The sequence below is a fragment of the Chroicocephalus ridibundus genome, chromosome 13 (assembly GCF_963924245.1).
Source record: "Chroicocephalus ridibundus chromosome 13, bChrRid1.1, whole genome shotgun sequence".
Taxonomy (NCBI): domain Eukaryota; kingdom Metazoa; phylum Chordata; class Aves; order Charadriiformes; family Laridae; genus Chroicocephalus; species Chroicocephalus ridibundus.
The window spans coordinates 92,539-105,484 of record NC_086296.1 but is presented as its reverse complement, the minus strand read 5'-3'; the positions used below and the strand labels follow the sequence as shown (position 1 = coordinate 105,484).

Sequence of the window (12,946 nt, the reverse complement as noted above, 5' to 3'; positions counted from 1 at the left end):
TATTGCGCCCAAATCCTACTGTCCTCCGAGGCTGAGCTGGTGTTCCTGGGAGAGTGTCGGCATCAACCCAGCAGTGCCCGTTCACAGATGCTCCTGGGCAGCTCTGGGGTTGCATTATCCCATGCACAGTGTTTTATTAACCATCCCAGTTAATTTTATTAACTCCTTACCCTGGCCACAGAGGGAAGAGCCAGGATGGCGAGGGGCGGTGGAGCAGAAGGGAACGGGCTTTGTCCCACTGCCCAGCCCAGGGGCGGTGCAAACAGGGCTCCCAGTGCTGATGCTGCCGCAGCCCTCTCTCCTCGCCCAGTGTTTGCCAGTGTGGGGGGAAAGCCGTCCTTTGGGGGCTTGTGAGCACCCAGTGCCATGTGGGGCCTGCTGCTCTGCGGGGGCTGGCTGCTGGCCACCGGCTACCTGGCAGGTGCTGCGGGCGGCTGCTGGCACCAGTGCTGCCCAGGCAGGAACAACACCTGCTGGGCCTCAGGCAGCCATACGGCACGCTGCTACTGCGACTCGTACTGCGAGAGGACAGGTGACTGCTGTGAGGACTACCGTGCTGTGTGCCGCCATGCCGGTGAGTGTCGTGATGGGATGGCACTAGCTGGACCCCATGCTGGGGGCAAGCCCTGGGGCTGGGGTTGCTAGCCTGGGCCTGGTGCTTTTGGTGGCAGGTGTTTGCTGTTATCTGTTAGCCCTGTACTTTAAGCAGTAACAGGATGCTTCTGGGGAGGCCGGCTGGGCTGGATTTGGAGTAATATCCCGATTTTCCACTTTTTTCCATGCTGAACATCTGGCTCCTCCCAGTGCAGTAAGAGAGCCCGCAGGGGTGGCCTCTGGTCTGCAGATGACAGTGGCACTGTCACTGCAAGCCTAAATTGTCAGTGTGGAACCTGAGCGGGATGAGCCATGGTGCCACCCCTGCTACTGCTGCTGGCAGCGCCTTGCACAGGGACGCAGGAACCAGGGGCTGCACTGGGGGTGACAAACAGAGAGTGTGGGCTTAGGGGGTGCAGACCCAGCCCACCCTGGGGACCCAAACCCAGGATCGTGTGCGCCGCGGCCCCTGGGACAATTGCAGCAGTCAGCCTTCCCTAATCTCTGGGTAGATTAGCGAGGTCCCAGCTCAGCGCAATGCAGAGCTGCGGTAGCAGTGCAGGGATAAAGTTCTGCGGAAGCAGTGCACAATGCCACTGTGCTGGTAGGGCAGGGGAGAGGGGCTGCCAGGGTCACCCTGACCCTTTCCCTCTCTCCCCGTCCCCTGTGCTGTGCCTCCCCTGTCCTCTTTCCATTTTTCATGCCATTGAAGCTCTCTCTTCCCTCTCCGCTCCCCTGGCCTGCTGGTAGTGGTGGGCTGTGCGGTGGGGCCCTGGGGGCGGTGGAGCAGGTGCAGCTCCCTGTGTGGGGTTGGCAGCAAGGCCCGCAGCCGCCAGGTCACCGTCCCGCCCCGGCACGGAGGAGAGCCCTGTCCCGACCTCAAGCAGCGCCGTGGCTGCCTGGGCGAGCACCCAACCTGTGAGACAGCCAAAGGTAACGCGGGTCCCACAGGGATGGCCACCTCCCTTGTGCGTGACTGTCCCTGCTGCCCATCCCGTGGTGTCTTTAACCATCCATGTCCCCCACCCTGGCTGCTCCTCTGCCAGAAGTGGCCAAGATATTACCTGACTCCATCAGCCAGGACTTCAGGGATCCCTGGCGGAGAGATGGGCAGCTGCTGCCGGAGGAACTGTCTGGGTGGGTGTGGGGCTGAGGCCTCTCTGTACTCCCCCCTTTCCTGAAGCTGTGACTTCTGCACACACCCCCTACAGCCATGGCCCCTTTGCACGCCCCTACAAAACTATGGCCCCTTTGCACCTCCCTCTTAGAGCTGTGGATGCCCCCCCAGAGCCATTACACTTCCCACCGCCCCAAACCATGATCCCTTTGCACTCCCCTAAAAGCTGTTGCCCCTTTGCACCCCGCCCCAGACCCATAGCCCCATTGCACCCCCATACAAAGCCATGGCCCCTTTGCACATCCCTCCTCCCTAAGAGCCATTATCCTTCCCCCTGTGCTCCCCCGCCAAACCATGGCCCTTTTGCAACCCACACAAAACCGTAGCCCCTTGGCACCCCCTCCTAGAGCTGTAGCCCCTTTGCAGCCCCCCAAGAGCCTCTTCCACCTCCTTCTCCCTGAAATCATGTTCCCTTTGCACCCCCAAACCCATCACCCCTTTATACCCTCCCATCCATTGAGAAAACACTATGACCTCTGCCCTACCCTCCAACCACCATTTTCCCCCTTTCCCCCTCCACTTTCCCCCCCTTTTTCCCTCTTTTTTCCTCCCCTCCCCAGCTACTGCAGCTATTTCCGCCTGACGCAGGTAAGGCCCCCCTGCCGTGGGCAGGCCTGGACCCGCCGGCTGCACCGGGACAAGCGGGTGTGTGTCAAGTGCCGGGGAGAAACATCCCACCGCCGTCCTCATTGCACCGGACATGGGCTGCAAGGAGCCAGGTAGCTGGTAATTTGGGAGGGAGGGGGTGAGGTGCCTATGAAGGGACATATTCCCCCTTGGAAGAGCATCTCTCCGTGCCCCTAAGGCATCTTCCTTTTATATTCTTAATTATAAATATAATATATTTATATAAAAAACTAATAATATGCCATATTATAATAATATGCCATAATATTATAGGATAATATTATTGATTTATCTTACAATATTATGGTGTATTATATGTGCTATACATCACTAATATATAGAATCATAGAACTGTTAGGGTTGGAAGGGACCTTAAATATCATCTAGTTCCACCCACCCTGCCATGGGCAGGGACATCTCCCACTAGATCAGGTTGCTCAGAGCCCCATCCAACCTGGCCTTAAAAACTTCCAGGGATGGGACTTCCACCACCTCTCTGGGCAACCTGTTCCAGAGTCTCAGCACCCTCATGGTGGAGAACTTCTTCCTAACGTCCAGTCTGAATCGACCCATCTCTAGTTTTAATCCATTCCCTCTAGTCCTACCATTACCCGACATCCCAAAAAGTCCCTACTCAGCTTTCTTGAAGGCCCCCTTAAGATACTGGTAGGCCACTATAAGGTCTCCTCGGAGCCTTCTTTTCTCCAGACTGAACAACCCCAACTCCCTCAGTCTGTCCTCACAGGAGAGGTGCTCCAGCCCTCTGATCATCCTCGTGGCCCTTCTCTGGACACGTTCCAGCACGTCCATATCTTTCTTGTAGTAGGAGCTCCAGAATTGGACGCAGTACTCCAGGTGGGGTCTCACACCAGAGTGGAGTAGAGGGGGAGAATCACCGCCCTCCCAAATATGTTCATATAGAATAGAATATTTCAGTTAGATGAGACCTACAATGATAATCTAGTCCAACTGCCTAGATATGTTATTATATACATCTAACTATATATAATTTTTTAAAATTATCTTGAATTATTCACCACATGCCCCAGCTCTCACTGGCTTTCCCTTCCAGGACATTTTGGGTGGCTGCTTCCGTGGCAGGGTGCCAGGGCTCGTGGGTGCAGGAGGGGCTGCAGGAGGTCTGTGTCTGCCCCCCACCAGCTCTCATCTTTGTGTAGTATCCCCCAAAGAAGGTGAGCTGAGCCCTCCCCACCACTGCACCTATCTGGGGAGGGAGAATGAAATAAAAACACGGTGTCTTTTTTAATTTCACCCTTCTGCAGGCTTGCCACTCACCCGTGGAGCTGACTCCCCATGTTTTCCATTAAGTATTTTGTTGAAGAATGGGAAGAAAACCCTGCTTATAAAGATTAAAAATAAGGGAATCGCTAAAGTATGGTGATTAATGGAGGAAGAACATCGTGCTGAGGTTAAATCTATGTGAGATGATGATGCAGCAGTGATATGGGAGGACGACACGATGATGTCATGCTCAGCAACGAGCTGCCATTGGTAGGAGCATCCTCCCTCTGTGTGTTCAGGCTGGCCCGACTGCAGTATGGGGTGAGCCATGGAGGGCAGCGTGGCTGCATACTGTGGTTTCCAGAGAGAAATTAAATGTAGGCACCCAAGGTCTGCATGTGGGTGATGGTGCTGGTGCGTGTCCGGGTACAGCTGCAGGCCTAGGCCACCGCACTGGAGGGAGCGGGACTGGGCTGGGTGATGCTGGGCTGTGCTGGTGCTATTCCCCACTTCTTGCCTGACGTGATGTGGCCTTGCTGGTGGGGTCCCTGCTCCAGCCTTGGCCAGAGTTACGCACAGCCAAGACACTGTGCTGGTGGCTGCAGCACCTGCCTGCATCCCCAAACCACCCCCTGGCTGACTTCACCCCCACCCATGCCAGGCACGGCACCCGGTGCTCATCCTGCAGGGATCACCTTTATTCAGACACGGCCGCCTCCAGTGAACAGCAGTGCCTGAGCCCCATGCTGCCACAGCCGAGACATCAGGGGAGTTCTGAGCCATTGAAGACCCCCAGGGAACAGGCCAGAGGAGATGTGGGTGGCAGCAGAGGGCTGCTGTGCCCGCACCACGAGTATCTATCCATGAGGCTTGGTGGGATGACCCACTGGGCCAGGGCTGGCCCGCGCCGGGCTAGCCAAAAGCCCACGGGCAGGCAGCAGAAAGACCAAGGTGGGCACAGCTCCTGGTCTGGGAAAGGAGGTGGGAGAGGGCAGCTCATGGCACTGCCCTCCCAGCCTCCTCTTATGGGACCCTGGCTGCAGGTGGGCTGCCAGTGCCCATCCCCGGGGGGGGTGGAGCAGGCTCTCCCCGCCCCTGCAATGGGGAACGTGCCTGTCCCATAGCCCCAGGCCCGCTCCAAGCCCTGCCGTTCAGGGACGCCACAGGTACTCCACGCAAGCTGGGCCTCGAAGGCCGTTGACTCTCCCTTAAAATAGGCGCCTCCCCGCCCGCCCTGGCCCCGCCTCCCGCTCCCCTCGGACCCGCCCTCTGCATGGCCACGACTCCCGCCTCCTCTCGGCCCCGCCCCGCCGCGCAGGTGCTTTGCCACACGCACCCGAACTGCGGGAGGCCCGCCCGCCCTCGAAGTGCCGGACCCCAGAGAGCGCTGCGGGGGGACAAGGCCGCGCAACGGGTTTATTTTGTGCTGCCGCACACAAATCTATAAAACTTTTAAAGAGGAAAAAGCCGGGTTTGGGTGAATTTCCCTCCGGCGGGCCCGGCCGCACGGCCCCGTTGCCACAGCGACGGCCCCTCGTCCCCGCCTGGGCGTCTTCACCATGGCAACGGCTCCCGTACGGATGGGCGGGAGGGTGGACCAATCACAGCGCGGGCGCCGCGCTCCCATTGGTAGGATCGCCTCGCCGCTCTTCCATTGGTCTGATCACCTCGCGGGGGTGGGGCGTGGTAGGGATTGACTACGGAGACGGGCCAATGGAGCGGGGATGCCCAAGGAGGTTGGCGGGCGGCGGGGCAGTGGCCAGTGGGTGCGCGGCGTGGGCGGGACGGGGCGCTCCGGAAGCGGAGGGGCCTGGGGGAAAATGCTGGCCAGCCGCCGCCAGACCATTGTGAAGCAGTTGGACCGCGTCAAGGTGAGCGGGGAGCCTGAGCGGTGATGAGGGAGGATGGGGGGGCCCTCAGTGGGGCTGGGGGAGCGGGGGGCCTGAGGGGGAACACTGACGGGTCGGAGGGGGGTGGCTGGGCCCGGCTCCCCGCGGGGTCCCTTCGGCCTGGCGGGTTTGAGGGGCGGTGCTGGCGATGCCGGCGAAATAAAGCCCGGCACGGCGGTAAGAAAGCGGTGCTTGGGCCGTGCTGGTGTCGCCCCGCAGAGACGCGGTTCCGCAGCGCCTCTGCAGTTTCCCAGCGCTCCCCCAGACTGCCCGTAGGGTCCTGGGGGTGCCGCGCTGTGGGAAGGCTGCGCTTCCCCTGGCTCTCAGCGTCGCCTAGGGGGGCTGCAGAGTGGGTGAGGAAGCAGAGAGGGGGAGCTGGTTTGGGCCCCGGCACGGAGTCCAGGTCTCCTGCTCCCGGCGCTGGCAAACAGGCTCGTGGTGCTGGTTTTGGGGCTCAGAAGCAGGGAGTTGTGTGGCTTTGGTCTCAGGAACAGGGCTCAAGGTGAAATCCACGCCAGGTGCCTCTGTCTGCATGGAGGGTCCATCCCGGCCCCGCTCCCGAGGGCGGCAGTGGGTTGCGGGTCCCCCAGCTTGTTCCCGTTGGCTGGGTGTGACAAACAAACAGGCTTATTTCTCTGCTTTTCTTTTCCCAGGGTCACCTTCAGTGGCACGGGAAGAAAATCCTGCTCTGTTGATTCCGCTTGCTGCTCAGGTAGTGGCAGGGGGGAGTGGGGAGGCACGTTTGCAAGTTCAGGGACGCTACAGGTACTCCATGTCAAAGCCGCAGAAAAAGCAAATTTGCTGGTACTGCAGAAAAGCTGATGAGGAGTTGCAGTTAACGGAGCGTGCTTCCTGCCTGAGTTGGTCCCTTGGCAGTTAGGAATGTTTTCCTTTGGGGTCAAAACCCGAACTTTTATCTAGGATAAATTAAGAACTGCCTGTTACCTTTGTTAGGGTCAAGCGTTTCTCTTCTGTTTGTTCATACTTATTTTATGGGCGACTTGGAAACAGCCTTTTATTTTTTGTGCATAACTAAATTTTTACTAGTCTGTGGTGTCATTATAGTTAATGTTTGAGCACCTAGATGCCAGTGGAAATGTAATGAACGAAACGTGATGGAAACTGGTGTGTCATTTGATTTTTATTTTTATTTTTTTTATTGGAGTGTTAATGTTTTTCTGTGTCTCAATCCACATTGTTCCGTGGAGCCTTTATTCTAAGACTTTTAAGTAAAAAAAGTTTGTCCTTCCAGAAAAGGACTGGTCCCTCGTAGGACTGAGGTGTAGACTTAGAGGGTCATGATCAGAATTAAAGCCAAATTTCACTTGATGTTGCTGCTGTTGGTCTTCACTTTTGTTAATATCCATGCAGCTCCCTCATGGTGGGAGCTCTGAATCATATTTCTTTTTTTTCAGTCTTTAACACATTTTTCCCCCACAAGGGGAGGCTACATTTAAAAGTTAATTAGTTTCCTCCCAGACGTGCCAGTGACTAAAATTGAGTTGTGCTTATTAAAACCAGAAAAATGACACTGCTCTTAGAGATCTGGACTATTTCTGAACACGTCTTTGTCACATGCAAATGTCATTGGGATGCGCTGACAGGACAATATGCTGAGACAGGGATGATCTCTGCCAGACAAAAAAGATGCAAGGTCCTGGGGTTTTTGTCTGTTTGTTTTCTTTTGTGGGGGTGGGGTGTGTGTGTGCGCTTTCAAAAACAGTGTGATGTTGACTGCAGGTGTCAGCCTGCAGAGCTCTCTTGCTGCCTGATCTCTCCTTTTCTTTGTCTCTCCTCTTTCGTGGCTACAACTTTCACTTGGATAATTTTAGAAGAGCAATTAAGCGACTTGCCTGTGTAAAAGTGCTGGTAATACCAGGAAGGTAAGTGCTTGAACCGGTAGTGAATAACTTGGCTACAAGTAGAATTTCTGAAGGAAGAAGAACAGCTGCAGCAGGAAGCAAATCGCAAGTTCCCCCAAAATTGTGTGTCTCCAACACGTCAAAGTTTAATTGCCAAATGTTGTTTGGCAGTATGTTCCAAGTGACTGTTTTTGGTAAACATAAACTTTCAGGAAATTCAGGGTTATGTGTGGCGAAAGAAGTCCCTCTGTCTGTGTGTCCTGCTCCGTAAATGTCCGGTGGCAGGGCTGTTGTTCCCTACTCTCAGTATGGCTACGGTAGCACTCGATATTTAGACCCAACAGACGGGTTTAGGAGTGGAAGAAGAATGCCTGTTTTCTGTAAGGGCTATGAACGCTGACCCTTTTCTCCCTCTGCTGCTTTCCTGTGCACCAGGTGAAGCTGTTTTATTTTTCTCCCTTGATGCGGGTTTGCAATTTGCGTTGCTAGGTTTTTGTGGAGTTCTCGTTGTGGATCACTTCTGCTGTGGCCAAGTGTCAAGGTGCGGTTTTCAGTTCGCAGTTTCAGAAACCACATGCCCTGAAATGGGTGCAGGTGAAGCTGACCTTGGGCGTGCAGCCTGCGCTCACTGGGACGCTCAGGGGCTCCTCATCAAAGCAGCCGGGTGTGCGCGGGCACCCGCAGGGTTGCAGTCTGGTCTGAGAGCGTGCTGTGCTTTTGCTGCTGGGAGGTGGAAGTGAGCGTGTGCCCGGTAAATCCAAGGGCATCCAAAAGCTGCGAGGGACCCTGAGCAGGTTTGGTGGCACAATGGCAGTTTGAAAAGATCTTGACTGTTGGGAAAAACGGCCTGGAAAGAAATCACTGTTTTTTTGCAAGGAGGCAGTTTAGAAGGAGAGGTAGGTTGCTGTAGCCTTTAACTTGGGATGTGTAGGGTGAGGAAACCCTGTCTCTATGTAGGCTGAAGAAAATGTGCATAGACGCCTGTGTCTGTCGCAGTGTGTCTCTGCGTGTATCTGGGAAAGTGGCTCTAGGGCAACTAAAGCTGCCAGTGAGTCAAAAAAAGACAGGTTTGTCTGAAAAATGCAAAAGCTCTAGTGTCCCGTATCAACAACTGTGCTAGAGATGAAGCCAAATACTTTTTCCTCCGCTTGGCTGTAGTCCTTGCAAACCTCCACAAAAGAGGGGAGCTTTAGATTCCTAACCAGCTTTACGCTAAAGGGTTTTTTCCTCTCTTGGCAGAACGTCAACTGCCAGCGTTTCTTCTGCGGTCGCCCTTTCTTCTGCCACGACAGTACAGGACAGATGGAAAGGATCCGGAGTGCTCTGCGAGTATGTGGTACGTCTCCGATGCGCGTTTGCTTTATTCCTAAGGTCCTTGTCGTGTAGACTTTGAAGTTAACACGAAGGAGGTGCCAGCTCTCCTTCTGTAGTTCTTCTATGAAATATTTTAACAAAATCCTAAAAGTAAAATAAGGTCTGTTCTGGAGCATGTTATGCCTGTGCAAAGCTTACTTCCCTCTGTTTATTTTTCTCTTCCTGAGAGCATAATGTTCTCTTTCTGTGTGCTTACTGTTAAATGATACTGTGAAAATAATTTTGTACTAGAAGAGGGAAGAAACCGTTCGTAAGAGTTCACGTGTTCAGAAGAAGCAGACTTTGTTTTTGTGATAAAAGCTTAATGCTTTTTCAGTCAATAAATTTTAAAAATATCTTATGGTGGTACTCAAAAACCTTACTGAGATACCGGCCTCTGCCCTAAAAGCAATCCAGGTCAAAGAAGAGACACGGACAAAACAGGACAAATCGGCATCGCTTCTGCATGTTTTCCAGGCTTTGACACGAAGCATCAGCAGCCTCATAACTGCTGATGGCGAGTCCTGATGTGGTTTTGGTGAGTTGTGGCTTCCAATAACGTCCTTTGTCTGTAACCTGCAGCGTGTCATTTTGACTTTGCTTGGAAAGAGGTTTTTCCAAAATGGGACTGTTGTTCATTCAAAGCAGTTGCATTTCATGGAATTCCTATCAGCAACAAGCCTTTGTGCTCCCTTCTAAAAAAGGAAAAGAAAAAAAATTTCCTTCCAAAGGCCCAAGCACAGCACATTTTCCAACAGTTTGGTGGCATCGCCGGTCTTTGGGTTCTCGGTTGTAACAGTCGAGATACCATAAAAACACATTCCTCTGCATGTTCAACACAGCCAAAAGCATTAGCCAATCTGCCGGTCTTTTTTAGTAGCCTGATGGATTGCAGCGCCGGGGATTTGATCCCCCCCCTCCCCGCCCCGTAAAACCGTATGGGGGATCTTTTATCTCACTGGGTTTTCTGCGCTAAATGGAACTTTGAAAACCAAAAAAGTTAAAATTGTATGATCTGCAAACTGACTTGCATGGTTTAAACTGCAACTGCCAGTATAGCTGTAGCATACAATGTAGATTTGATTTCCCCCTTCCCCTGCAAAGGTAAAACCGTTTGGGGGGATCTTTTATCTCACTGATTTTTCTGTGCTAAATGAAACCGTATAAAAAAAAAAAGTTAAATTTTTATGATTTGCAAACTGGCTTGCATGGTTTAAACTGCAACTGCCTGTATAGCTGTAGCATACAATTTAGGAGATGTCCTTAACCAGATACGTATTTGTTCTAATGCTTTAAAAAGAGAGGCAACTGAATATAACGTTGGGTTTTTTTCCTGCTATTTAGACGGTGTGCTCTGAAGCACTTTATTTCTGTCTGGCTTTCAGTGGCCTGTTTCCTCAGCAGTCCAGTAGCATCTCTCCTGGGCAGTGCAGCTGGCCAGACGTCCCTCCTCCTTGTGTAGCACACAAAAAACCTATAGTCAAATTATAGCTATGTATTTTGGAGAGAGATAATGTAATGGTATCAATTCATAGCTGTGCGAGCAAAATTAGTGCCAGAGGAAAGTCAAATACTTCTACAGTACAATTATTTTTAATGAGTGTATGTAAATGTAGGCACACCTTTTCAGCATAACATGAATGACCGAGCTTTGTTCTTTATTGTTCCTTTTGCTGTTCACAGTTTACCCTTCCTTCTCGGCTGCATTGACCCAGCGAGCGAGGTGGGCAGCGGCAGCGTGAGGGCTGTACCTGCGGCGGTGGGTCTGTCAGCATCGATTCTGGTGTTACAGCGCAGCCTGCTCCTGCCACCCTGCTGGGTGATCTCCCTGCAGCTGCACTGGGAGGAAGGGGCCAGGCGTTTCCCAGCGCCGGCCAGAGTGTTCGCCCTTACGCTAAGAACGTAATGGCATCCTGGCTTTTGCAGGTTGTGCCGTGTTTGGAGCTGAGCTGTTTTCCCCAGAATCCTCCTGTAGCTCAGCTCCTGTCCCATCCCTCGGCCTGACGGAATTCCTCAAGTCCCTTCCGGGTTATTTTTTAAAATGCTGAGCTATAATTGGGGATTTTTGTTTTCCAGGTGCCTCGTCGTAGGCGTCTCCTGCTACTCGAGAGATGCCCCAGCCCAGGTTTGCAGCCGGTGGCAGAGCCTACCTGAGGGGAAGGGGCCAGCCCTGGGTCTGGGTGTTTTGGGCATTTTTTTTGGGTGAATAGAAGGACGTCTGTGTGTCTCAGGGTTGCGATGATGTCATTTGGGGTACCTCGATGTCATTGGGACAGCAATGATGCAGCGGAGGAGCAGGTGAGTGGGGAACGTGGGGTTACGTGAGGGTGTCCCAAAAGAGGTGGTTCACAGCCCCAAAAAGTCTGAAAATCTTGGGATGCCTTAAAAAATGTGAAAACCTGTAACTATGGGCGTGAGGCATTGAAATAGAGAACAGTCTGTCATTTATATATGAGAAATATATATTTTGAGAAATAATATTATGTATGTAAAATAAGTTCAAAATAAAAACCTCTATGTCTAAGGATTCTATGATTCTGTGCTTCTGTTATACAAAAGATCCTAGAATATAAAAACATTTAAAAAAATGTATTTATAAAGAGATATTAGTGTCAAAATAGATGTGTAAGCAGACAGTCTAAATAGATATTCTGTATCATAAATGTTAATGTATAAGTGTAAGCATATTTTCTACATAAGTGCAAACAGGTGATATAAATTCCCTAAATAGATACTGTATAAATAACTGAGGGGGTGCTGCCGCCCGGCGGCTCAAGGCGGGTCCTGCAGGTGTGCGCTCCTCCGTGCGCTGTGGCCCCGCCCCCGGCGGCGCTGTGCGTTGGTTCCGCAGCTCGTGCGCATGCGCGGCTTCGCGGAAAGCGGTCTCGAGAGCGCGGCGGTCAGAGGGCGAACCAGGACCGCCGGGACTCCGTCCAGCTGCCCGCCGCCTCGAGCGGGATCGGTGCCGCCGCCCGGCCTCGAGAGCGGCCGTCGGCGCTCCAGTATCGGCACTTACGCGTTACCGCGTCCCCGGCAGTGCCCGGCAGTTTTCCGGGTGTCCATTTCCGTGGCCCCTCAGTCAGCCGACGCGCTTCTCTATGGCACTTTAGTCCTCCAGGGCGCCGCGCAGTCAGCCGACGCGCCTCTCTATGGCGCTTTAGTCCTCCAGGGCGCCGCGCAGTCAGCCGACGCGCCTCTCTATGGCACTTTAGTCCTCCAGGGCGCCGCGCAGTCAGCCGACGCGCCTCTCTATGGCGCTTTAGTCCTCCAGGACGGCGCTCAGTCAGCCGACGCGCCTCTCTATGGCGCTTTAGTCCTCCAGGGCGCCCCTCAGTCAGCCGACGCGCCTCTCTATGGCACTTTAGTCCTCCAGGGCGCCCCTCAGTCAGCCGACGCGCCTCTCTATGGCGCTTTAGTCCTCCAGGGTGCCGCGCAGTCAGCCGACGCGCCTCTCTATGGCACTTTAGTCCTCCAGGGCGCCCCTCAGTCAGCCGACGCGCTTCTCTATGGCACTTTAGTCCTCCAGGGCGCCCCTCAGTCAGCCGACGCGCCTCTCTATGGCACTTTAGTCCTCCAGGGCGCCCCTCAGTCAGCCGACGCGCCTCTCTATGGCACTTTAGTCCTCCAGGGCGCCCCTCAGTCAGCCGACGCGCCTCTCTATGGCACTTTAGTCCTCCAGGGCGCCCCTCAGTCAGCCGACGCGCCTCTCTATGGCGCTTTAGTCCTCCAGGGCGCCGCGCAGTCAGCCGACGCGCCTCTCTATGGCACTTTAGTCCTCCAGGGCGCCCCTCAGTCAGCCGACGCGCCTCTCTATGGCACTTTAGTCCTCCAGGGCGCCCCTCAGTCAGCCGACGCGCCTCTCTATGGCGCTTTAGTCCTCCAGGGCGCCGCGCAGTCAGCCGACGCGCCTCTCTATGGCACTTTAGTCCTCCAGGATCCAGGAAGATCTCATCAGTCTTCTGGAAATCACCTGCTTCCAGCACTCTTCTAAAACCATAAAACACGATTAACAATTAACCACGAAAATATCTGAAGATCGCAAAAAATAAGGTGACGGCTGCAGAATTCTCTTCTCTACAGTAACAACTAGACAGAACTCAAACAAAAGCAGTAAGAGAATCACCAGAGGCAAATGCCCAATGGAACCAAAAGTGATTGTTGCTTTGCCTGCTAGGAACTTAAGGCATAAGAAAAGGAGTTGC

The 12,946-nt window shown here is 53.6% G+C and overlaps 1 protein-coding gene across 9 annotated transcripts; it reads left to right on the top strand.

Annotated features, from left to right (window-relative positions):
- Positions 1–54: 54 nt before the first annotated feature.
- On the top strand, positions 55–11,271 carry LOC134522698 (somatomedin-B and thrombospondin type-1 domain-containing protein-like). Of its 9 annotated transcripts, none has more exons than XR_010073106.1 (9): positions 55–574; positions 1,345–1,731; positions 2,360–2,490; positions 3,471–3,591; positions 3,682–3,961; positions 4,302–5,511; positions 6,183–8,727; positions 9,154–9,282; positions 10,428–11,271. XR_010073106.1 is itself a non-coding variant. In XM_063350598.1 (6 exons), exons 1-5 carry the CDS (start codon positions 367–369, stop codon positions 3,574–3,576), a joined length of 747 nt encoding a protein of 248 aa, XP_063206668.1. In that variant the 5' UTR covers positions 55–366; the 3' UTR covers positions 3,577–3,591; positions 3,682–3,814. The 9 variants fall into 9 exon arrangements, 2 of the variants coding, with proteins under 2 accessions (XP_063206668.1, XP_063206669.1); XR_010073105.1 differs by having other exon boundaries at positions 3,682–5,511; positions 6,183–6,241; positions 8,631–8,727; XR_010073110.1 differs by having other exon boundaries at positions 1,345–1,527; positions 1,641–1,731; positions 2,332–2,490; positions 3,471–5,511.
- The last annotated feature ends 1,675 nt before the right edge of the window (positions 11,272–12,946 follow it).